Source organism: Eumetopias jubatus, unplaced genomic scaffold (assembly GCF_037043125.1).
Source record: "Eumetopias jubatus isolate StellerSeaLion01/CBP00866 unplaced genomic scaffold, mEumJub1_p1.0 scaffold_10, whole genome shotgun sequence".
In the NCBI taxonomy this organism is placed as follows: Eukaryota; Metazoa; Chordata; class Mammalia; order Carnivora; family Otariidae; genus Eumetopias; species Eumetopias jubatus.
Window position 1 is genome coordinate 96,866,980 of NW_028274816.1, and position 27,489 is coordinate 96,894,468.

The 27,489-nt window shown below is 39.2% G+C and overlaps 1 protein-coding gene across 3 annotated transcripts in view; it reads right to left on the reverse strand.

The window, feature by feature from the left end:
* Positions 1-27,489, reverse strand: part of TLK2 (tousled like kinase 2) — a 115,107-nt gene that overhangs the window by 43,140 nt on the left and 44,478 nt on the right. For 2 of the 3 annotated variants that reach the window (XM_028087430.2, XM_028087431.2), the window contains exons 3-8: positions 24,867-24,938; positions 24,584-24,653; positions 23,536-23,579; positions 22,708-22,803; positions 14,764-14,928; positions 10-105 (exon numbers count right to left, since the gene is read on the reverse strand). In XM_028087430.2, the coding sequence (XP_027943231.1) occupies positions 10-105; positions 14,764-14,928; positions 22,708-22,803; positions 23,536-23,579; positions 24,584-24,653; positions 24,867-24,938 (543 nt within the window). The remainder of the gene's footprint in view (positions 1-9; positions 106-14,763; positions 14,929-22,707; positions 22,804-23,535; positions 23,580-24,583; positions 24,654-24,866; positions 24,939-27,489) is intronic. The other variant, XM_028087434.1, reaches the window with a different exon arrangement.

The following is a 27,489-nucleotide window of genomic DNA, read 5'->3' on the forward strand; positions in this document are numbered from 1 at the left end:
CCGACCTACCTGGGTCTGTCTGTGCTGGATGGAGATCTGTTTTTGGGAGCTGCTGGAATGCTCTGTGTTGCCAGATCCCGTAGAGGAGGGACTGTTTTGCTGAGCCTGTAATAAAGGTATATCGACCAATTACTAGAAAGTTTTGTATCTTTCTCCATAGACATTTGCTGTTTCATTTTGTTTTTTAGATTTTATTATTATTTTTTAAAGTAATCTCTATACCCAATGTGGGGCTCAAACTCACAAACCTGGGATCAAGAGTCTCATGTTCCACCAACTGAGCCAGCCAAGCATCCCCCTCCACAAACGCTTGTATGAATGCAAACAATTATATAAAACAAACTCCCTCTGATGAAAGTCAGAAGTCAGGGCCATACAGCCAAGATGAAAGTAAAACAATTTAAATGAGAAGCAAGGTTTAACATGATAGCATGGATCATGTCCCTGTAAATAGTCTGAAGTATCAAATGTGCCCAAACGAATTTTTAAATATGTAAATTAGAGAAAATTAAAAGTTATTCCTGTAATAACATGTCCTTTTCAATTATATGGCAACACGCCTTTGTCAGAAAAGGCTGGTGAAGCATCCAATGCACAGGGGATGCCTGGGACTCTGGGCAGAAAGAATTGTGAACTACTATTCAGAATAATCTTCTAAATCCACACACATTATCCACGAGCACACAGTCGTCCAAAAATCCAGGATGATTTCCAACACTGTCACTTGGATGATCATAACTTTTTATACACAAGTGACAGGGCATTCTAAGGCATTTTAAAATTTAGAAGGCTTAAGTCTCAACAGAATTCAACTATTTAGAAATATATAATCATACTCCCAAAAGTTCTTTTACATTTTTAAGATTTTATTTATTTGAGAGAGAGAGACAGAATGATGGGAGGGGGATGCGCGAGATGGAGGCAGAGGGAGAGGGACAAGCAGAACCCAATGTGGGGCCTGATCCCAGGACCCCAAGATCATGACCTGAGCCGACGTCAGACACTTAACTGACTGTTCCACCCAGGCGCACCGCCCCCAAAGTCCTCTTAAAAACAAGACTAAACTTAACATGATACAACCCATCACAGACATAATTAGGAAATATTGGATATTCTGAGGATTATGGGCTAATGGCAATACATCTACTGCTACCATCTATCAGAGAATGTAGTGTTTCCACATATGTGAATTTTCTGATACTTCCTATATATTCCTTACCTATTTCTCTTATTCTTTTTAAAAGATTTTATTTATTCATTTATTTATTTGAGAGACAGAGAGTGAGTGAGAAACAGCATGAGAGGGGAGAGGGTCAGAGGGAGAAGCAGGCTCCCAGTTGAGCTGGGAGCCCGATGTGGGACTTGATCCCAGGACTCCGGGACCACAACCCAAGCCGAAGGCAGTCGCTTAACCAACTGAGCCACCCAGGCGCCCTATTTCTCTTACTCATTAACATAGGACCAATGCTATGCCCACTACCTACTGAGTAACTACTGTCCTCTAACTGCTTCACTGTGATGGTCACAAGCCAATCCTTACAAAACCCTATAAGATAGTTATTATTATTTCCATTTATAAAGAGAATGCAAATCAGAGACATTAAGCACCTCTGCAGGGTCAGAGAGCTAGTAAATGGGAGAGCATGAATTAAGGGCTACCTGTATCCACAAGAACCACTCTCACAAGCCACAGCAGACTGACTAGCTCCCATTAACAATTAGGGATACTGTCCCAACCAGGCCACAAGCAAGCTAATAAGCACTTCATACACATAATCATTCTGAAGGCTCACAACAGCTTTGTAAGTAGGGTAGGCAGTATTATCTCCATCTGTATTTATTCGTTCAACAAATGCTCACTCCCTATGTCTGAGCACTATGTTGGGTGTTAGGGACACAATGACCAAGTAAAACAGACATAAAACCCACAGGCCCAGTCATTACTCTGCCTTAATAAAGCTTACAATCACAGAAAAGATTTATTAAGCACTGAGTAAATATTTATTGAAAGAAGCTTAAATAATCATATAATAAACACAAAATTCCAACTGGGATAAGTGCTGTAAGAGTATACAACAGGGCACATAATCTAATCTAGAGTCAGGGATGAATTCCTCAGGAAAGTGGTATCAGGGTTAAGATTTGAAGGAAATAAGCAGTCAAGGAGAGTAGATGATCAGATCATTCCTGGGGGAGAATGTATACGTGAACACAAGGGGAAGGGAGAAGATTGATGTGGGTGTCAAAGAAGTCAAAAATGCGAAATCAGTCTCAAAGAGGTCAAGCAACAAGCACAGCCTGTGAGTGCTAGAGCTCTGATTAGAGCCGGCTGTAGCAAAGTCCAAATAACTGAAAATGTTCTTTACTCTTCCTACGATGCAGCAAAGCTTTTTTTTTTTTTTTTTTTTTAAGATTTTATTATTTATTTGTCAGAGAGAGACACAGCAAGAGAGGGAACACAAGCAGGGCGAGTGGGAGAGGGAGAAGCAGGCTTCCTGCTGAGCAGGGAGCCTGATTGAGGGACTCGGTCCCAGGACCCTGGGACCATGACTTGAGCCGAAGGCAGACGCTTAATGACTGAGCCACCCAGGCGCCCCAAGCTTTTTTTTTTTCTTTTTAAAGATTTTTATTTATTTATTGAGAGAGAGAGAATGGTAGAGAGAGAGCATGAGAGGGAAGAAGAAGGTCAGAGGGAGAAGCAGACTCCCTGCTGAGCAGGGAGCCCAATGCGGGACTCGATCCTGGGACTCCAGGATCATGACCTGAGCCAAAGGCAGTTGCTTAACCAACTGAGCCACCCAGGCGCCCTTTTTTTTTTCTTAATGGTTAATAAGGGTCATCATTACGAACCTCAAGTGTTATACTGAAGTATAGGAGCATTATCTCCTTCAGTTATCATTAGATTGCTCTTACAATGCTCTTCTTTTAAAGTCTATTTCTAGGGCGCCTGGGTGGCTCAGTTGGTTAAGCGACTGCCTTCGGCTCAGGTCATGATCCTGGAGTCCCGGGATCGAGTCCCACATCGGGATCCCTGCTCGGCGGGGAGTCTGCTTCTCCCTCTGACCCTCTTCCCTCTCGTGCTCTCCTCTCTCTCTCATTCTCTCTAATAAATAAATAAAATCTTTAAAAAAAATTTTTTAAGTGTATTTCTAAACAAATATGACCGTTAGAACAATAATTTTAATAAGAGCCAATAAGCACATGACTGGGGCACCTGGGTGGCTCAGACCATCAAGCATCCAACTTTTGATGATCCCACTCATAATCCCAGGACTCTGGAATTTTGACCTGAGCCGAAGGCAGACGCTTAACAACTGAGCCACCCAGGTGCCCCTGCAAAGAGATTTTTAAGATGAAATCATAATAGCACTAAGAAACAAGACAGAGTCATGGATCAGAAAGATTTTAAAATTTTAAATTTTAAGAAACATTCAAGTAGTTGGCTTCAAATTGACAGAAAAAGTGAAATAAAGAAATTCATTGCTCAAAACATCAACAGTGAAACAGGCTGGGCCTTTTCAAGGGAGTTCCTGAAAAGCTTTTACACTGAGACTTTTATTTGCAAAAATCAGGAGTACATATGTGACAATTACCACACAATTTAAAACCTATAAGGTCCAGTAAAGGTCCCCTTGATCCCCCCTTACATACTGAGGGGCCTGGATACTACCACTTCTGACCCCAGGACAAAGCACAAGAACAGAGGTCTTAAATAAAGCTGAAAAAAAAAGTAAATATTTAAAAATGAAACAGAAGTGGGTCCAGGGGAGGGATGACACCTGGTATGAATACTGTGGCTTGAGGAAAAAAGCAAAGAAAGTATAGTACCCCTGCCTTCCACAACTGATATAATGGAGAAAGAAATGGAATGTACTGCAAAGAGTAAAAGAGTTTGCTCATCAAAACAAAGCCCTCCTTATTTTGACATTCTGCCCGAAGTTTACCAGACACTCAGAGCTCACAGTCAGCACTCCCACTACTTGGGAAGCAGCACTATGCCACTTGGACAGGAAAAGGCATGCCAACAACCTCTATTAACCACCCTTATTCATTCAACTAAAGCCAAATACACATTTTTTCTTCTTTTTTTTTTTTTTTAAGATTTTATTTATTTGTCAGAGAGAGAGAAGGCACAAGCAGGCAGAGCAGCAGGCAGAGGGAGAGGGAGAAGCAGGCTTCCCGCTGAGCAAGGAGCCCGAGCGGGACTCGGTCTCAGGACCCTGGGATCATGACCTGAGCTGAAGGCAGACGCTTAACTGACTGAGCCACCCAGGCGCCCCCAAACACACGTTTTCAAGAAACCAACAGCACAAAAGGGAAGATCCAACATGAATAGACAAAAGATCCAAGAGAAAACAGATAATTCAATAAAAACAACTTTAAAAATAAAACATAAGTTCAAAGAGGGCCAAAGGATACTACAGCTATAAAAATAACAGCAAAGAACATGAAAAATAAACTTAAAACAGATTATCAAAAATTTGAAAACTGAATAGATTAGCTAAATAATAAAATGAACATAGCTGAATACAGAATCAGTCATCTGGAAGACAATGTCAAATCTCCCAGAAGATAAAACAGAAAGTCAAAGCAGGAAAGAAAAGTTAAGAAACATGAACAACACAGAGGTTCCAAAACAATCTATTAGACTTTCCAGAGGAAAAGAACAAAGAGAAAGAAATAATCAAGGAACAGTAAAATAAAAATTTCTCTGAGGTAAAAAGGTACGCTTTAAGAGTAAAAAAGCCTACTATAGAACAGCAGCATTAATGGAGAAAAAAGCAGTGGAGAGACTTCAAGAACAAAAAGATACCGTATGATTAATCTCAACTGATACAGAAAAAGCACCCAGCACTCTCATTTTTTTAAATTTAAATTCAATTAACATACAGTATATTAGTTTCAGAGGCAGAGTTGTGATTCATCAGTCTTATACAACACCCAGTGCTCATTATATCACGTGCCCTCCTTTATGCCCACCACCCAGTTATCCCATTCCCCCAACCCCTTCCCCTCCAGCAACCCTCAGTTTGCTTCTATGATTAAGAGTCTCTTATGGTTTGTCTCCCTCTCTGATTTTGTCTTGTTTTATTTTTCTCTCCCTCCCCCTATGCTCCTGTTTTGTTTCTTAAATTCCATATGAGTAAAATCATACAATTGTTTTTCTCTTATTTTTCTCAGTATAATACCCTCTAGTTCCATCCACGTCCTTGCAAATGGCAAGATTTTTTTTGATGGCTGAGTAATATTCCATTGTATGTTTGTATGTGTGTATGTATATATACCACATCTACACACACACACACACACACACACACACACACACACACACACACACCCACCCCACATCTTCTTTATCCATTCATCTGTCGACGGACATCTGGGCTCTTTCCATAGTTTGGCTATTGTGGACATTGCTGCTATAAACACTGGGGTGCAGGAGCCCCTTCAGATCACTACACTTGTATCTTTGGGGTAAATCCCTAGTAGTGTAATTGCTGGGTCATAGGGTAGCTCTATTTTCAACTTTTTGAGGAATCTCCATACTGTTTTCCAGAGTGGCTGCACCAGCTTACATTCCCACCAACAGTGTAGGAGGGTTCCCCTTTCTCTGCAGCCTCGCCAACATCTGTCGTTTCCTGACCTGTTAATTTTAGCCATTCTGACTCGTGTGAGGTGGTATCTCATTGTGGTTTTTGTATTTCCCTGATCCAGCACTCTTTCATGATAATGACACTCAACAAACTCAGAATAGAAGGGAACTTTTTCAACCCCCCAAAAAGGCATCTCTGAAAAAACATACAGCTAACATAACACTGTCAAAGATCATGTGCTTTCCCCCTACGATCAAGAACAAGACAAGACAGGATGTCCACTTGAACCACTTCTATTCAACATTGTATTAGAGGGCAATGAGGCAAGAAAATGGAAGTCATCCAGATTGGAAAAGAAGAAGTAAAACTATCTCTATTCGCAGAAGACATTATGCTGTATACAAAAAATCCTACATTAAAATTATTAGAACTAAAACATAAGCTCAGCAAGACTGCAGGATATAAGACCGATACATAAAAATTAACTCTATTTCTCTAGCAATAGGCAATCTGAAAATAAAATAAAATTAAGAAAACCTGTATTTGCAATAGCATCAAAAAGAATAAATACTTAGAAATAATTTTAACAAAAGGGTAACATCTATACACTGAAAACCGCAAACATTATTAAAAGAAAACAAAGGGACCTAAATAAATGGACAGTTATCTCATGTTCATGCAATGAAAGACTTAAGAGGGCAATACTCCCCAAATTGATCAATAGATTCAGCATTACTATAAATCCCAGGTGGTTTGTCTATAGAAACTGAAAAGCTGATCCTAAAATTCTTACGGAAATGCAAGGGATCCCACAGCCAAAACAATCCTGAAAAAGAACAAAGTTGAAGGAATCACATTGCCTGATTTCAAAACTTAATTACTACAAAGCTACAAGACACTGACATAAGCATAGGCTTACAGATCGATAGAGAAGAATTCAGAGTCCAGAAACAAACCCCTTACATTTACGGTCAACTGATTTCTGACAAGGGTGCCAAGACAATTCAATGGAGAAAGAACAGTTTTTTCACACAAATGGTGCTGGGACAACTGGATATCCACACGCAAAAGAATAAAGTTGGGCCCCACTCCTGATACCATATATAAAAAAAATAATACCAAATGGATCACAGACCTAAATATAAGGGCTAAAAGGACATTGGGAAGAAAGTACAGGAGTAGAGTTTCATGACCTTAGGTAAAGCCTTCTTAGCTACAACACTAAAAGCATAAGTAACAAAAGAAAAAACAGATAAACTGGACTTCTTCAAAATTAAAATCAAACCCTTACAACTCAACAATAAAAAGACAACCCAATTAAAAATGGGCAAAGGGTTTATATAGACATTTTTCCAAAGAAGATATACACATGGCCATAAGCAAATGAAAAAATGCTCAATATCATTAGTATTCAGGAAATGCAAATCAAAACCACAATGAGATGTCACTTCACACCCACTAGGATGGCTAGAATCAAAACAACGGACAACAACAAGTGCTGACAAGGACGTGACACATGCTACTGGGTGTGTAAAATGGTACACCTGCTCTGAAAAACAGTTTGACAGTTTCTCAGAAATAGTTACCATATGACCCAACAACCCCACTCTTCACTATATACCTAAAAGAATAACAATATATGCCTATACAAAAACTTGGACATGAATGTTCACAGCAGTATTATTCATAATAGCCAAAAAGTGGAAACAACACAAACGTTCATCAACTGATGAAAGGGTAAAAAAGGCTGTGACCAGCTGAATACCAGGAGGACTGATTCTATCTTTGGATCCACACCCATGAAAACCCATAAGGCCGGAATAATAACCAAAGAAGAGGAAGTTATTTGTCACCATTTCATAGAGCTACTACTCCTTACTTTAAAAATTAAAATTTTATTTAGGGGCACCTGGGTGGCTCAGTTGGTTGAGCGACTGCGTTCAGCTCAGGTCATGATCCTGGAGTCCCGGGATCGAGTCCCACATTGGGCTCCCTGCTCAGCAGGGAGTCTTCTTCTCCCTCTGACCCTCCCCCCCTCATGCTCTCTGTCTCTCTCTCTCTCTCTCAAATAAAATCTAAAAAAACCCAAAAAACAAAAAATTTTATTCAAAAAATTAAAATTGGTAATTAAAAGGTAAGAACTAAGCATTTAACCTGCCTTTCAAGAGGAACTATATGTCAGTATAGCCAAATAGGACAGGATGATGAGAGGAAAGTTCTATTTTACATAAGAATAGACACCAATAAAAGGTAAGTGTGATAACGTTAATTCAGCAATCTAGGAAAATGTTAGTATTTCTTAGAAAATGCCTGTTAAGTTATTCAGAGACAGGAGGGTCAGGATTTCTGAAATATACTTTAAAATACTCAATACAAAAGTACATTTTTAAAAATCAAAGTTTAAGAACATATATAATGTTAAAAGATGTAGCTTTCAAGGAAATAATAAACCTGACATTAAAAAAAAAAAAAAGAAGATCCCAAAGCCCCTGACAACTAGAATTGTCTCAAAGAATCAAATTTAATCAACAACGAGGACGGGTTTTTTTTTTTGTGACTCCAATAAGATCACTTGGTTTTGCTCTGCCTAATAATGAAACCACCACAGTATTATAAATGTTCCTTACATGTTTGCAAGTTTTAGAATAATTTATAAAACAGAAAATTAGCTAAAAAAAATATATACTTAAAAGGAAAAAACCCAGTATCACACACATATAGTGTGACAATAACTAAAAAACTGAAAGATGAGAACAGCTGGGTGATAGTTTGAATTTGTTAAACTCATCTCCTATAATGGGGAGCAGAGAGATCTTGTTTAAAGTTAATTAAATAAGGGGCGCCTGGGTGGCTCAGTCGTTAGTTAGGTGTCTGCCTTCGGCTCGGGTCGTGATCCCAGGGTCCTGGGATCGAGCCCCGCATCGGGCTCCACGGGAAACCTGCTTCTCCCTCTCCCATTCCCCATGCTTGTGTTCCCTCTCTCGCTGTGTCTCTCTCTGTCACATAAATAAATAAAATCTTTAAAAAAAAAAATAAAAAATAAAAAAATAAAGTTAACTAAATAAGAGGTACATTATTTGAAGTTAAAATGGTAAATCAGTAGAAAATCTAAAACTGTGGACAGTGGTTACATCTCTGACAGGTGCAAAGGAAAAGACTTTCACTCTTCTCCATCACTTTAATTTTTTGTGGGCCATGTCTATGTACTATTTTTACAATTTAGAAAATTAACTTAGAATTTAAAAAAATCGAACTTCCTGTATGTTAAGTATACGTCAATAAAAAAAAAAAGAAAAAGAAATCGAATTTCCTATGTTAAAACATACAAAACTGGGGCACATGGGTGGCTCAGTTGGTTTAAGTGACCAACTCTTGATTTCAGCTCAGGTCATGAGAGCAAGCCCTGCACTGGGCTCATGCTGGGCATGGAGCCTGCTCAAGATACTCCCTCTGCCCCTCCTCGCCCTCATAAAAAACCACATAAAATTATGTTAGCAATGTAATTTTAAACATTTTAAGGACCAAACTCATAATATTCTGCCACCTGCTACTTTTATTTATCAACACACATGGAGACATCTTTCATTGTTAGCATATACAGTTGACCCTGGAATATCAGGATTTTGAACTGCACAGGTCCACTTACATGTGGATTTTTTTGATAAGTACAGTAATGCAAATGTTTTTTCTCCTAGATTTTTTTTTTAAGATTTTATTTATTTGAAAGAGGGAGAGAGAGCATGAGCAGGGGGAGGGGCAGAGCGAGAGGGACAGGGACAAGCAGACTTCCAGCTGAGCGCAGAGACCGAAGCTGAGCTCAATCTGAAGACCCTGCAATCATGACTTGAGCTGAAGTCAGACAGTTAACTGACTGAGCCACCCAGGGACCCCTCTCCTATGATTTTTTTTGAAGATTTTATTTTTATTTATTTGAGAGAGAGAGAGAGAGCGCACACAAGTGGGGGGTAGGGGCAGAGGGAGAGGGAGAAGCAGACACCCCGATGAGCAGGGATCCTGATAGTGGGCTCGATCCCAGGACCCTGGGATCATGATTTGAGCCAAAGGCAGACACTTAACTGACTGAGCCACCCAAGTGACCTATCCTACGATTTTCTTAGTAACACTTTTTCTCTAGCTTACTTTTAAGAATACCATATATAATACAATTAACATACAAAATATGTGTTGACCAGCTGTTTATGTTATCAGTAAGGTTTCTGGTCAACAGTAGGCTATTAGTAATTAAGTTTTAGGAGTTAAGTTTTAGGGAGTCAAAAATTATACTGCATGATTTTTGACTGCGTGGATACTGGTGCCCCAACCCCGTGTCGTTCAAGGGTCAGCTATATATACCTAGGGGCGCCTGGGTGGCTCAGTTGGCTACGGATCTGCCTTTGGCTTAGGTCATGATCTCTGGGTTCTGGGATTGAGCCCTGTATCAGGCTTCCTGCTCGGTGGGGAGTCTGCTTCTCCCTCACTCTCTTATTCCACATGCCCTGCCCCACTCATGGGAACACACTCTCTCTTAAATAAATAAAATCTTAAAAAAACAAAACAAAACTATATATACCTATCTCACTTCTGTCAACTGTGTAGCATTCCACTAGACCTATGTGAAGGATGTCTTATCAATTCATGCAACATAGAATTGCCCCAGGTTTCTGTTAGAGAAGATCTGTTCTGTCATTGGAGATACAAAAGTGAACAAAGTCCTTGACCTGATGAGTTTACACGGGGGGGGAGGGGGGGGGTTCAGACAAAGAAGTAAATTATAGCAGGTCAGCTGGAGATAAGACTAAGGAGAAACACTAGGACACAGGAGCTAGACACTGTGTGGGGTGGGCAGGGAGGAGTTGCTCTTTTCTACAGTACAGTTAGGGTATGCCTCTCTAACAGGGTAAACTGAAGCAGAGACTAGAGAACTGAGGGAACAGGGCATGATTACTTACTATGTGGGAGAAGAATGTTAAGGCATAGGCAACACCAAGTGCAAAGGCCCTGAGGTGAGAACATGCCACGTAGCATTTGAGGAGGCAAGGTAACCAGTGTAGATGGAATCCGGTAGGGAAAGGAGAGGGCAGTAAGAGATGGCACAATGGGGAGAAACAGCCCATGCAAGGCTTTATGTGCCATTTTCAGCACCTTTGAGCAGGCATGACTGCATCACTCTGATCTGTTGAGAACAAATTAAAAGGAAACACAAGTCGGAGAAAAGAATCCAGCTGAGAGGCTAGTACCGTAACTTCAGTGGGAGAACATGGTTTAGTTCAAGTAGTAGTGAAGGGGTTAGAAGCGGTAGGATTCTGGGCGCCTGGGTGGCTCAGTCGGTTAGGCGACTGCCTTCGGCTCAGGTCATGATCCCGGAGACCCGGGATCGAGTCCCGCATCGGGCTCCCTGCTCAGCGGGGAATCTGCTTCTCCCTCTGACCCTCTTCCCTCTCGTGCTATCTCTCATTCTCTCTCTCTCAAATAAATAAATAAATGAAATAAATAAATAAAAGAAGCGGTAGGATTCTGGACATATTCTCAACAGGAAGATTTGCTGATGGATTTGTAATTGGGATATAAAATAAAAGAGACAAGAATGACTCCATGGTTTTTAAACAATTAGAAGGAGAGTTGACAGTTACTGAGATGTGGTAGACTATGGAAGAAATGGGTTTGGAGCAAGGGGACAAAATGAAGAATTCAGTTTTGGACATACTAGATTTGATATGCTTATTAGACATAAAGAGGGGCGCCTGGGTGGCTCAGTTGGTTAAGAGTCTGCCTTCGGCTCAGGTATTGATCCCACAGTCCTGGGATCAAGCTCCACACTGGGCTCTCTGTTCAGTGGGGAGCCTGCTTCTTCCTCTCCCTCTGCTGCTCCCCCTGCTCGTGCGCCCGTTCTGTCAAATAAATAAATGAAATCTTAAAAAAAAAAAAAAAAGACATAAAGAGAAGACTAGTACCAACTGACTATATAGGTTTGGAATTCAGGGCAGGGCTCTGGGCTGGAGATACAAACTTGGAAATGCTCTGCATATGGGTGATAATTAAAGCAAAGAAACTACATGAGATTACAAAGAGAATAAAGGTAGACAAAAGTCTTAAGCCGGAGCTCAGGGGCACTCCACTGTTCAGTGGTCTGGGAAATGAGGAAGAACCAGAAGAATGGAAGCCAAGAGAAGAGCATGTGCTTGGAGAAGGGAGTCATCAACTGTGGCTTATGAATCATCCTAGACAGTAAGTTCTGAGAATGATCACTGGGGTTAGCAGTGTGGAGGTCACAGATACCCTCGTTCCAAGTTCGTTTGAAACACTGGTGAAGGGAAAATGCTTCCAATTTCTGCAATTATAAACAATACAATAAACATCTTTGTATAGTTTTATGGGAATGCAGTTTCTGGACCCCAGGATATGTAAATTTAACACTCAGCTACATTAACACTCAGCTATGTCCAAGTGACTGTACCAACTCAGAGTCAGTATAAAACTTGCATGTGTGTCTAAACTATAACCTACACTGAGAGTTATCAAATGAAACAATCCTTGACACTTTGATAGGTCAAAAGTGTTACCTTGTTATATTCTGCACTTCTCCATGGCTAAAGTTAAGCATTTTTCATGTTATTCGTCATTTGTCTTATTTCCCGCCCTGTAAAACTGTCAGCTCATGGCCTTTGCCTATTTTTTGGGAAACTGCTTATCTTTATTAATTCAAAGCATTTCTTATACATTAATGTTAACTCTTTTGCTTTCTTCTTTCTCTGTATAAGCTTATATCCTGGCTGGAATTACAGAGAATCAAAGAGATTCAGAACTGTACCAAACCATTTAGGCCTTTGCTTTTCGTACTATCTCCCTGTTCCTTCTACGGACATGTTCATTTTCTTACTATTCTCTGCCATCTTTCTTCTACATTAGAACAATCTGGCCGTAGCAACTGCAACTCCTCTGACAGCCTGAGTGTACTAGCTGATAGGACTGAGCAGGTGGTTATCCATGTGCACCCATCCCAAGCCTGCATGCCCATACATTTTATGGAAGGCTCGCTCACATTAGGGGACTGAGTTTTGCTGATCAAAATCCTGTGTACTTTTTTTTTTCTTAAACATTTTATTTATTTGAGAAAGCAAGAGAGAGTGAGAGAGAGGAAGAGAGAGAACACAAGCGGTGGGGAAAGGCAGAGGCTGAGGGAGAAGCAGACTCCTCGCTGAGCAGGAAGCCTGATGTGGGGCTCAATCCCAGGACCCTGAGATCATGACCTGAGCCAAAGGCAGACGCTTAACTGACTGAGCCACCCAGGCGCCACTCTTGTGTACTTAATTATATGCCTGTCACAGAGTGGGCATTCAGTTAAGTATTTGTGCAATGAATAAAGGGAACTCCCCTCAGGGGAAATGGAGGTAGCTTTTAAGGCAATAAAAGAACGTAAGGACAAATAAACCTCTGATTATCCAAGTTTTGCCTGAGAAAGTTACATCTAAGATGAAGATTTAATAGTCAGTGAATAGTAAACACACAATGTAATTTATTTTTTTTAAAGATTTTATTTATTTGAGAGAGAGAATGAGAGAGAGAGAGAGAACATGAGAGGGGGGAGGGTCAGAGGGAGAAGCAGACTCCCCGCTGAGCACGGAGCCTGATGTGGGACTCGATCCTGATCATGACCTGAGCCGAAGGCAGTCGCTCAACCGACTGAGCCACCCAGGCGCCCCCACACAATGTAATTTATATATACACACAGAGACACATTCTCTAGAACAATACCACAGAGAACCACGACATTCTTATACAAACTATGGCATACTGCTGTTAGGCCCACCCAGAGGATTATACTGGTCAATTCTCCCATTTTATGTTGTGTTTCTTTTGCCACCCACAGGTAAAATTATACTGCCTTCACACAAGAAGTCTCTCCATTCTTTTGATAATTAAAAAATTCTGTAAGTTTAAAAGTTGTAATATTTCTTTCTTGAGGAAAAGCAATAACTGTAGGAAAGTATTCCAAATGGTGCACAATGGCTCCCTATCTAATTATTTCATAATTTTTATTTCCTTTCCTTAAGGCACCCACTGTTCTCATGGCCTTTTTGAATACACAGCTGCGTGTGGATTAATGACTCAGAATCCACAAAGCGAGTAAGAGGAAATTTAGGTTGTAAGTGAAGAAAATGAACCAGCAGAAGAGAAAGAGTTTGGATCGGTGGTGACGTCAGCTCTGAATGGAAGAATGGGCAAGGGCACATAATGGAAGCTCTGAATGGAAAAACAGGGCAATGGGGCTTTCTTTTGCCTTACACCACCCATAGTTGGGCACAGAAACCAAAAAACAAAACAAAACAAAACAAACAACTTTTGAGTCAAACTGCATTATAATTTGGCAAATACAGATGGGGTCAAATTTTCATAATACTCAAATTCTTGGTTCTTCAAGGAGAGAGAAAAAAGCAAGATGAAAGCAACCAACGGGTAACCAAATACTCCTGGAAAATGTAACTGTGAAGAGGTGAGAAAAGGCAAGCATACAGGTCACCCAAATACCACAGAGGGGAAATGACTGGCAAACATGCTACAGAATGCCTGCCTACGTGCTAAATTTTTACTGACCTCAATACTGCTTCAAATAAGTGACGCCTGGAGTTTGGAGAGTTTTTTTTTTTAATTAGACACATACTTTGGCTGTAATGGAATTTGATGTGCACTTCCTTTACTTCTCTGTCAACCTAAAACCGTATTTTCTTTCCCTTGATGTACTTGGACTTTTTTTTTTTAAAGGTTTATCTGCTTCTTTAAAAAGAAAAAAAAAGATTTTATTTATTTATTTATCTGAGAGAGCGAGGGAGCACCTATAAGGAGGAGAAAGAGGGGCAAGCAGGCTGAGCGCTGAGTGCAAAGCCCAACATGGGGCTCGATCCCACGACCCTGAAATCATGACCTGAGCCGAAACCAGAGTCAGACAGCCAACCGACTGAGCCCCCCAGGCGCCCCTAATGTGCTCAGACTTAAGGAAAGCAGTCTCCCTCAGCCCCTTTGTACCAAGGGAGACGGGGTAAAACCACACTACTACCTTTAGAAGTCACATAGTTAGAGATGTCATCATCTCTTCACCAAAGTAATTCCTCAAACTTCATCAAGGGGCTCCAGGGCAACAAGGATCTGCAAGCAGCTCGGCTTCAGTACTCACTGAAACAAACGTGAAGCAGAGGCCAGCGCCCCTCTGAGCCAACTGCTCGGTGTCGAGCCGAGGTTTTGCCAGCATCACTGACATGAGGGTGGGCAGCGCCGACTGCTCCTCCGGCACCTCCTTTGCAGCTCCATCTAAGCCGTACAGGGGCTGTTCTACTCGCCGCTGGAAGACATGAGTGAAAACACACACTTTATGTGAGAAAGAAAACCTGAAACTTGCCAAAACGTCTAACAGATTAAAACACGGTTATCAAAAATAAGGGTAGTTTTGAAAAACACCTTTTCTGAAAACAAATGTGGAAAGCATAATAAGAGCATCATGGATTATAACCTATCTATAAATCTGAGTTAGTATCTTACTCGAGTTCTGGAAAATTATATCTTCATTGTTCTATATCTGCGTAACGGCATTTGCAGTTTACTTTGTAGAGTTCAACAAATCAACTTCAAAATAGCCTCAAACCTACAAAAGAAATGTTATTTCTATCCTGTAGGTAAACGAAGATTAAGACATTTGTCCCTGAATTTACAGGCAGAATTTACTTCACTCTCAATTCTATCCTCACTGTACTATTCTTAGATGCAAAAATCGAAAATAAATACAAGCAAAACAAGTTCCACAAAACACTAAAAAAATAATATAACACAACTGTATGGTTTATTCCAGAAATGTAAAAATAGTTCATTATTAGCAAATCTGATTAATTCAGTACATTAATGGTGGGGGAAGGGGAATCAAGATTCTTCCCTTTAGATGTCAAAAAGGATTTGCACATTGTTGGGCAACTCTTAAAAAACAAAAACAAAAAACACTGGAAGTTATCCATCTTTAATACAACAAGAGTATTTTTTCAGAAATCAACATAAATCAATGGTGCCATACCAGAGACACTTTCATCAAAGTCAGGAAAACTAGACAGGGGATAACATATTAATATCACAATCATCTCAACATTATTATAGAAGTTTTAGCCAATATGATAAGGGTAGGAAAATGAGGTATAAACACTGGAAAATATTAAAAAGATTAAAAAGTGTCATTTTTGGATGATATAACTATTCACAAAGGAAACTAAGCAAATCAACTGAAAAACAACAAACAAGAGTTTGGTAAATGGTTGAATATAAAGTAAACATACAAAAATCAATAGCTACCCCATAGACAAATAATTTATTATTATCAGAATATGTAATGGAAGAAAAAGCAGATTCAAAATTTTTAAAAATCTATAAAATAGAAATAAGTTTAGAACTTAAGAAATATGGGGGCTGCCTATAAAGAAACACCACAGCTTCACTGACAGATGTAAAACATGACCTACGTAATGACACCATGCTCCTGCGTTCAAGTTTTATAAAAGTCAAAGTTTTCTAAAAGCCAATGCTCAAAGGCTTCTTGTTTACTTTTTCTTTTTCTGTGAGAGAGAGTGTTATGGTGGTGCAGTGATCACAGAGGTTAACTCTTGCTTTCTTTTGGGGGGTTGTTTTTGTGGAATTTCACACAGTAATCGAGGTTCACATGGAAAAATAGTCAAGATTAGCAACGTAAGTTTTGATAAAGAATAGCAGGGAAACCTGACTAGTTATTAAAACATACTACAAAACAACATAACTATATTGGTATAATACTGGTACATGAGCAGACCCATCAATCAGTGGCACAGAATAAAAAACTTAGAAGCAGACCCCTATAATATGGATATATAATTTGCGATTAAAGTGTATTTCAGATTAGTGGGAACTTATTAAAAAGATGGTAGGATATTTGTGTAGGTGTAAGAAAAAAGGGAAAAGTAGACTGCTTCCTTATACATAAAAATTACAAGAAAATATAAACAAGTATTTTTATGACTTTCTAGTGGTGAAGGATTTTTTAGGCATGACATTAAAAATATAAACCATATAGGACCATCTTAGAATAACACAAAACCACTAAGGCATAAAGGAAAAACACTGATAAATTTGACTCCAAATTTTTTTACCCAAATGGCAAAAGTCAACATGAAGTTAAAAGATAAAACTCAACCAGGCAAAAATGTTTACCATATAAATGACAATGAGTTAACAATCTTAAAAAATAATGTGTTCCTACTCATCAGGAAGAAAAAAACAAATACTCCAATAAATAAATGGCAGAGACTAAATAAGCATTAAAAGAGAAATCCAAAAGGCCATTAAACTTAAGATGTTTAATATCACTAATGAAGAAATGCAAGGTAAAACAAGGTATTCTTCTCACTGACAAAGACTACAAAGCTAAGCTTTAGTATTAGAGGAGGGTACGCAGAAACTGGGACCCACAAACTGCTGATAACCCGCTAGCAATTAAGTGATGACATTTTAAAGTAAGCATATTCTTTGACTCAGAAATTATAGTTTGGAAATTTATCCAAAGGCAAAGCAATGCCTAAGTACAGATCTATATACAAGGACATTCATTACAGTGCTATTTATAGGACACAAAAGTGTTTACAGGATATTGGTTAAATAAATAAATAAACAACAGAAATGAGAAAATCTATTATATGAGAGCATACATGTATATGTTTATGCCCACTAAACTCTTTAATAATAGTTCTTCTGGAGGAGACTTTCTATTTTACCACTTCTGAGTTGGACTTTCATAGTCAGCATGTATCCTTTCATCAGGAAAACTTCTTACCATTTTCCTTTCAGAAAATAAAAGTAAAATAAACTAACCAAAATAATCCCAACAAAGGAATTTAGTTTTTTAATCTGTAAGCAGAATCCACCTCCTTGAGACCAACGCTCCTACCCCAACCAAATGCAATTATTTAAATTCAGGCTCCAGAGCATTCGTGACACCCAGTCACAACAATATTTGCACTACCTGGGAGATTGTAACTCCGAAACCACGATACTAAAATTAATCATTCTGTTATGTACTCAATAAGTATTTGCCAAGGGCTGAAAGACTTTTGAGTATTTCTGGAAATACAGCAGGCCAGGATAAGATAATCATAAAAATAGGGCAAAATAAGAAAAAAAAAGATACTAAAAGCACTGAAGAGTTGATAAAATAGTAGGGATCTGCCAGGGCAAAACTAAGGGAAACAGGAACACAAGACACATAAATGAAGTACCAAAGTCACATCTGCCCTAAGGGTACCTGCAGATCTTGAATCTCTATTTCCAGGGCACATGGTGCCAAGCAGATAATCACTGGCCAAACAAAGTCCACTGGGGGCAGGGGTTCAACAGGAAACCCTTCACACGTCAATCTTCCAGGGCTTCCCAAAGGTTACACTCTCAGGGAAAACGAAAACCAGAAGAAAAATTTCCTCCACCCTCAAGGAACTACAAGGAAGTTGCCTTGGCAATGCAGGAGGCAGGAGCTCCCCTGAGAAATGTTAACACAATCCAGATCAATACTGAATGGGTGGATGAAACAAACAAACAAAATAAAAGCCACAAATTCAGTAGCTGAAAGTAGTACTGGATGGGTGAAATCTCTAGGCACTTGGAAGAAGCAAATAAAAATTTTCCCTGGAGGAACACATCTTTGTCTTAGATCTCAAAGAAATTTCACAAACAATATTTCAGGAACAATGAACAGTACACATTCAAAAAAAATACGAAGCATAAAAGAAATAAAGCTTGGAGCAACAGCTAGGAAAAACAAACAGACTCATAAAAGAGACAACAAATAGATTCACAAAAACTTCAAATGCCAGAATTATCAAATAGATTATAAAACAAGGTCTACTAGGTTACAAAAAAATAATAAGAGAAGACAAGCTTGAAAATATCAGCAGGGAACATAAAATAACAAAAATTAAGAATTCAGTGGAGTTAACAGCAAATTAGATACAACAAAACAGAGAATCTGGAACTGGAAGGCAAGAAACAATCCAGAATGGAGCAAATGGCGACAAAAAGAAAATAGAAAAAAGTTAAAAAGCAAGGTGATAAGGTGGGATGGTCTAACATACAATTAATTGGAATTTCACAGGAAGAAGAAAAAGAGAACAGGGCAGAAATAATATCTGAAGAGACAATGGCTAATAATTATCCAGAACTGGTACAAGACCCAACAAAGAAGCCCAACAAATCACAAGCAAGAGAAATAAAAGGACACATCATAGTGAAACTACAGAACACAGATAAAGATTTTTAAAGCAGCCAGGAGAAAAAAAGAACAGATACTTTCATAGAAATAAGAAGTAAATGAAAACTGTTTTCTCAATAGTAACAATGGGAGCCAGAAGACGGTAATAATATGCTCGATCGTTAAGAGAAATAAAAATGCCCAATTAATATACACAGCAAAAATATCTTTCGGTGCACCTGGGTGGCTCAGTCATTAAGCGTCTGCCTTCGGCTCAGGTCATGATCCCAGGGTCCTGGGATTGAGCCCCACATCGGGCTCCCTGCTCGGCGGGGAGCCTGCTTCTCCCTCTCCCACTCCCCCTGCTTGTGTTCCCTCTCTCGCTGTGTCTCTCTCTGTCAAATAAATAAATAAAATCTAAAAAAAATAATAATAGTAATATTTAAAAAAATATATCTTTCAAGGATAAAAGCAAAATAAAGTTATTTAAACAAACAAAAACCTACAGAGTTCACTCCCCAGCAGATACATATAAAAGAATACTAAAGGAGTGCTTCAAGCAGAGGGAAAGTGACCCCTGGTGGAAGGTGTAAGATGCAAAAAGGAAAGAAGTACAAAGAAAGAGGTAAATGAACACTGACAGCATAAAATAATGTTGTATGAGGCTAAAAACAAAAAATACAAACATATACCACCACCACCAAGTTAGCTGCAAGTAAATGGAGTTAATGTTCTGACATCATCCTTTCTTTGAGAGGAGGATCAAGATACTACTAACATCAAACCCAGGCAAAATGAAGATACATGTGGTAATTTCTCAGAGAAACACAGGCTAGGACCTAGCTACCAGCAGAGGATGAGAACAGGAAATGATTCCCAACCCCCCCAAAAACCTGACCCAAATAAAAGAAATGAAACAAAAAGGAACAGAGAACATGCAGGGTAAGTAGAAAACACATTAAAAGATGGTATATTTAAACCCAATATAGTAAATAAAATAGATGCTAAAGTTAAAAAAATAATTTCGACTGAAAAAACAAAAAATTCAACTATATATTTTTCAGGTATACTGAAATAATGACTGAAATAATAATGAAAAGCTGATAGTATAAAAATGGAAATACCTATACCATACAACGATTTGGATATACTGAATATCAGATATAATGCATTTAGAGCAAAAAGTATCGCAAGAAATGAAGAGAGTCACTTAATAATGCACAAAGCAGAAATATAAATACAGGAAGAAACAAACAACTCCCACAACCATGAGAGATATGAATATACCTCTCTTGGTAATTGCTAGAACAGCCAGCTCAAAATCACAATATAGAAAATTTAAACACTGTGATTAAATGCCACAATTAACAAAATTGACTTAATGGCAAAATGAAACTATTTTGTTTAGGGATGCATACATGGTCAAACTGTAAGAAATAGCAAATTATAATCACAAAAATTAGAACAGTGGTTGGTTGTTTCCAGGGTAGAGGGAGAGAGTTGTAATCAGAAGAGCACACAGGTTTCCAGGGTACTGGAAATATTTTACTTCTTGGCCTAAGTAATGATTACATGGAGTTAATTTTATAATGATTTCCTGGAAATGTTTTTTTGTGAAGGGCCAGACAAATATTTCAGGCTTTTTAGGCCACATACCATGTCTGCGATATATTCTTCTTTGTCTCTACAACTCTTGAAAAATCTAAAAGTCATTTTTAGCTTGCCAGCTGTGGGCTGTAGTTTACCAAACTCCTTCATTAAAAGGCTCATGTTCTAGGTCCTTTTTTGTTTTCAACAAAAAATACAAAAGAACCACTTAGGGGAAAAAAGATAAAGTAATTCTTTATCCCTCAATTTTTCCTTTCAACAGTTCTGAACGTCTGCCGTTTGTGCCAAGCACTCTTTTGGGTGTCAGAGATTGAAAATTGAACAAAATATTATCTCTTCATGTCAAGTCGAAGAAATAGTAAAAAAAAAAAAAGTATACCTTCATATAATAAATACTGAGAGATGGAAACAGCAATAAACAACAAAGCAAAGTCCCTGCTCTCAAGGGATTAACATTCTAGTAGAAGAAGATGGGCAAGAGATTAACCATATGAAGATTAAAATATAGTTATTAAATAAAAGTATTAAAATTGTACCACACACCAATGACAGTGAATGATCTACAACAACATACAATATGGATGCATCTCATAGAAGAAATGTTGAATGAAAGCAGCCAGACATAAGATTACATATTGTATGATTCCTTTCATACAAAGTACAAAAACAGAAAAAAAAAATCTATGCTGTTAGAAGTCAGGATAGTGCCTGCCCTCAATGGCAGGGAGGGGGCTAATAACTGGCAGGGAGCATAAGGGGGTTTGGGGAGGGGGAGCTGTAATATTTCCTTTTTGTGTTGGAGTATTTTAAATACTTTAACTGGTTTTAAAGTTAAGAAAAATAGGGGCGCCTGGCTGGCTCAGTCAGTGGAGCAACTCTTTATCTCTGGGGTCGTAAATTTGAGCCCCACACTGGGTGCAGAGATTACTTAAAAAATTTTTTTTAATTATATAAATAAACATATATTAAGAAAAATAAAGACACAGGCCTCCTCGACAGTTACCTAAAAAACCTCAATCTAACCAAACAGTTCTGCACATCAAATACTTCTAACATGTTTAAATATGACAAGGATGACAAAATAGCCAAATTTTCGAGTTGAATACATTTTCCTAAGTGCTTTAATAATTGTAGTCATCCTAATGAATGCATGACTTTATGAGACAGAAGAGGGGAAGAAGTGCATGCTCAATACTTCAACGCAGAAGACTCACTTAGGGAAAGAGTACTATTACCCAACTCTGCTGAGGCAGCAGAGTCAAACAATGTTCCTAAAAAGAAACTGATCTCAGGGAGACCCCTTTTGTCCAAGATCCCAAAGCAATACCTGAGGCATCAGCGGCCAGAACATATTCTCGAGTACAAAGATCCTGTACGGTATCAACAAATTATCCCAAGACACGCAAGTAAATTAACACAAAATCCCGTATGTGCTAGCTAGCTCAGGGAGTCGCAACCTTGGCACCACTGACATCTGGAGCAGGTAACTGTATTGTGAGGCCTGTTGTGTACCTTTTAAGATGTTTACCAGCATCTCTGGCCTCTGCCTACTAGATGCCCACAGCTCCCTCCTCTGATCCTCTAGTTGTGATAAAAAATTACTCCAACATTGCCCCATGTCCCGAGAGGCAAAATTACCCCCAGTTGAGAACCACTGAACTGGCTAAAATGTTTTTTAGGACCTTCAACTCTCACTTAATGGAAGGAAAATGGGGTGGGAGGGGGAGGGGGCTGGCTGGCTCATTTGGTAGGGCCTGCGACTCTTGATCTCAGGGTTGTGACTTCAAGCCCCACGTTGGGTGTAGAGATTATTTAAAAATAAAAAATCTTAAAAAAAAAAAAGGAAACAAACCTATCTCATATTTGTGTAACATTAGCTTCTCTACCACATCACTGAGAAAGCCTTGAAAAATCAATCAAATGCCAGGAGCTGACCAAATTTTTTTAAAAAACAGAATTCAATTATAGGAATATATAAGCTTGGCAAGGATAAAAACCTAATATTTGAACTGGCAATTATTGCCTTGACAGGACCCTGAGCTGTAGGCTGAGATAACTTACTATACTGAGAAACAGGGTTAGCTCTTGTAAAACATAAATTTACGGATACAGACTTGAATCTAAGTGGTTCACAGGTAATACTATGAATATTTCTCCTTAATGCCTCATTCCCCTTGGGTGATTAACGGAAGAGAAACTGCTTGAGTGTTCCTGGGCTTCTTGTCTCCTACAACAGGTGTCAAATTTCTCCAGGTGAATGCTTACCGGTAAGGGATTGGATAAGGAATGTTGCGGTGAGGATCGTGCAACTGGTGGAACACTTCTGCCAGGGCTGGTTCCTGGCCCGCTTCCCCCAGCAAACTGGCCAACAGGGAGAAATGGATATGAATAATTCAAAACAGTACTATGCTTCAGATAAGGAGAGTAAAAGATTAACACACAAACAGGTCTTAATTATATGGCCCCTTTAATAAGTCAATACATCTTATGCTAGAGAAAATGCCATGTAAGTCAAATTTTGCTATCTTTTCAATGAGATTTTAAGGGGGAGCTCCAGCAGAAATGTACCAAGATATAAAGAAAACATGGCTAGAGAGCTGAAGGTACACATGGTTTTGAAAGGACATCAGAGAAGAATGTTTTCCCTTCTTGTCTCAAAATACCCGAAAGCAGGAATACAGCGGTATGGTGGGTGTTAGTGTCTTCTTTAGGAACCACTGACGATGGGTCAGTGAGCTCGCTACGTGTCCCACTGCACTAAAGGGAAGAGGACAAAAGAAGAGTCCAAGTCACTCCATTCCAATCTTTGTAAGACCCGAAACCTAGTCTGGCCAAGAGAAAAAAATCACCTCATTTGTGAATTTTTATATCATCACAGACAAGACACATCATAAACAAATTTAAATTTAGGAAGTCAGCAGCAGTTTCCTCTTAATAGAGAGAGATGGGGCAACATCAGACTGATGAAGATGGGGAGGAAGGGAAGGAGAGCACAGGAAAGGCAAAATATTGCTTTCTAAAGCCTTAAATGAACGCAAGGATTTAGTTTTGTAAAAATCACTATAGATTTTTTTTTCCAAAAATTTAACTTACCTCAAAGTAATCACTAATTTTATGTCCCCTAGGAGTGCCTTTCCCTGAAAATGAAACCAAAGTAAGTATAGTTTTTCCAATAACATATGTAAACCATCATTCACTAAAATGTACTATGTATTCAGTAACTGCATACGTTATCAAAGATTCAAGTGTTGGCTTCACTTTTAACAAGTAAGCCAAATTAGCTGTATCCTAAGAACAGAGACAGTTTCCTCATCTAATAAAAGACTTAATAAGCAGTGAAAAGAAGACTTTTTCTGAGATTGCCTTCTTTTAAGATTTGCTAATCTTTCTTTTATAATACACTAACAAAACCTATGCCACAACTGTGAATCAAAAAAAAACTAATTTATAGTCCATGCCCTCAATTAAGAGAACAAAGAATTCAAAACAACGCATCAGAACTAGAGGGTTTACTCTGTATCACAAAAAACTTTGTGACCATGTCACTTTGGGAGAATTTTCCCCTCAAAAATAAAAATAATTTGTAGATTAAAAAAACAAGAAAAATGCAAAAAAAGACTACGACTTCCATTCCTCAGAGGGGTGGATGAAGCAAACCACTTATTCCCTCCTAAATTATATACGGATATTTGGCATCATAACCATCATATTTACAGATTTATCCCACTGGGTGCCAATGTTCAACTAAATAATTGCCACAGAAGAAGAGGAGGTAGAGACAGCCATGTAAATAAAACCATTTCTGGTTACCTATTATTAACAAATCACTGAGCTAATGCAAGATATGGTTAAAACACCAATGTAACCTCTTTTCTGTATAATACATGCTTAGTCTGAAGAAAAACCTGTGGTGAGAAGATCGTTAACTTACAACAGGGAAAACGAGAGTCCCCAGAGAATTGACACTTTTGTCAGGTGTGTATCAAATGGCAAGTCTATAATAAACAGCCTGGTATTCCCTTAAGGTACACAAATCTCCTTTGTTAGGAATCCCTGTACCTAAACTAATTATTTACTGTGAGTCGGAAAATTCTACGTACATAAGAATTTAATATTTTTATTGGTGTGAAATTATTACTACCTTGGCTAGTTTCATATGGTTCAGCTTTTCTTTTCCGGTTTCGCTGGTCATTCTGTTTTTTCTCAGGAGTCTGTTAAATACCATATACATCACAATTAGCATTTTGTTAAATTTTTCACATTATGAAAATTATAGCATATGTACAAAATATTGAACTTAAAAGGAGATATAAGGTACAGACAAATCCTAAATCAGTGTGTCCTGGAGTTACGCAGTGCCGTCTTTGAACCCAGACTGGAAGTGTGGGAATATGTAAAGTCTCACAGTGGGTGTGGCCTCTTACCTCTACTTCTTTATCACTCAAGGACCCCACGCTGCACAAGCTCTGGTTGGAAGACTCACTATTGAGTGGCCCCTGGAAAGGAAAAAAAAAAAAAAGGGAATGAAAAGAAACTAATTTAAGATGACAGCAAAACTGAGGAAGGGCCTGCTTATTTTGATGTGTAAGTCAGGTCAAAGAAATCAAGAATTAACTGTAACACCTGCACGTCAACTTGAAAAGAATTCAACTATACTATGGTGCCCTCACGTTAAAATTCTCTAGGCTCAGTGGGTAGAGCATGCGACTCTTGATCTTAGGGTTGTAGGTTCAAGCCCCATGGTGGGTGTAGAGATTACTCAAGAATAAAATCTTAAAGGGGCGCCTCGGTGGCTCAGTTGGTTAAGCGTCTGCCTTCAGCTCAGGTCATGATCTTGGGATCCTGGGATCGAGCCCTGAGTTGGGCTCCCTGCTCAGCAGTGAGTCTGCTTCTCCCTCTTCCTCTGTCCCTCCTCCTGCTCATGTGCTCTCTGTCTCTCTCTGCCAAAGAGATAAAATCTTAAGGAAAAAAAAGTGTAAAAAAAAATCTTAAAAAATTCTTTAGTTACTACTATTTTCCTTTCCTTCACCAACTCTGTAGTCATGTGGAAATTTTCCCTTCTAGAGTACTTCCACATGTAGTGAATTCATTTTTTAAGGAAAATAGCAGGGGAAATAAATTCTCTTGGTCTCCTGTATCATACAGGCATCATCTGAAAGTTGATATGTTAAGGAGCATGTTAAGGGTTTCTTATGAAGAGTGGTCAGGGACCATAATGAAGGAAATGCTTTTCTGAGTCATGCTTTAAGGAGACATGACCACTAGCTAACCACTAGCCAACAAAATTACAAGAGATTGACTACTAGCCTCACACTACAAGGAGCTCTCTGGCCCCGCTCCTCAGTGAAATTGGTGAAAATTATTTTAAAAAACAACCATTCAAAGCCTCTGGAAATGGTCCCTGAGGGGAAAGAGTAAATGAAGAAAACAACTATTCAATAAAAATCTATGAAAATTCAGACCGAAAGTCAAAGTCTGTGGTATTTGAACCAAGACCACTCTCACTCCTCCCCTTTCCCATCTCAACAAGGTTCCAGTTCTTGCTGAGGCCAAGAACACAGGGCTCTCTTCCCCCAGCTCTCAGTCCAAGAGCTTTCTTCCTGCAAGGAGCAGGACTGTCTCCAGCCCTGTACTAAGTCCCAGGCAAGTACATCAAAAGCAGGGGCTCCCCCGTGTACAACCTCCACTTGTGGAACACAAGCTATACCTCAAGTGTGGCACACTGAGAAGAGCGGGGCCCCAAACAGCTCTTCTGCCCAGCTTATGAGACAGTGGTAGTTCCACACCGGGAGAAGCAAGCTACTGCATGCACGTCACTCCCACCCTACTCCCATCCCCCCACCCCCTCCAGCACTCAGATCCAGAATGTCACTCAGAAAAGATTGCCATTGTCCCCATCCCCAGCTCCAGAACTCTGACTCACATTTTGCCTCAGGAAAAAGGCAAGAACACATGCTACCAAATCTCTTCCCAAAAGACTTGACTTCATATTCCCAAAAGAGCACGGATAAGTTTAACTCTAAGGTATTCTCAAGAACAGTGGAAGTTGTGATAAAAGGCAATTAGATTTGTGGAGGTAATGAACATACAGCTTACACTGCAAGCCAGCTAGTTTGCAGAAGAGAACCCAAGAGTAAGACATTTGGGAGAAGTCCTCCTGGGGTCAGAACAAAATAGCAAACACTGACCTCAGAAACTCTTCCTTCCAAGGAGCCCCAATTTGATCTGATTAGTTTGTGGAGGAATTTAAGCCTCAGGGTATTGTTGAAAACAATAGAGCAATCTGGGCAATTAGTGGAATTTAACAGCTGGGTTGGTCAGGGAAAGAAAGCCCTGTTAGTACCAGCCATCCCAGGGTGACTACAGACTTAAAGCTGTGTCTCCCTTAAAGCCACCACCAGAGGCTTGATGCTGGAGGAATGGAAAGAAAGAACAGACTTCACTAAAATAATCCAGTCACTAAACAAATAAACAAGCAAATAGCAGTAACAAGTCCCAAGATTGCGATGAAAAATCAGTATCCAGAGTTGGAACAATATATCATTTAAAATGACCAGTTTCCAACAAAAAATCATGAGGCGTGCAAAGAAATATAAATGTATGACCCACATACCAGGAAAAAGAAAAAAGGAGGCAAAAGAAACTGCCTGAGAGTGACCAGAGGTTGAATTTAACAGAAACATATTTCAAAATAGCCATTATAAATATGTTCACAGAGCCAAAGGAAACCATAATTAAAGCAGTAAGAAAGGTGTGAATGACAATGTTGCCTCAAATAGAGAATATCAACAGAAAGAAATCATACATATTTTGAAAAAGGAATTCTGGAGTTGAAAACCACAATAACTGAAATAAGAAATGGGGGCGCCTGGGTGGTTCAGTCGGTTGGGCATTTGACTCTTGGTTTTGGCTCAGGTTGTGATCTCAGGAACCTGCGATCAAGCCCTGTATTGGGCTCTGCGCTCAGCACGGAGTTTACTTGGGATTCTCTCTCCCTTTCCCTCTGCCCCTCCGGCTCATGGGCACATGCGGGCATTCTCTCTCTCT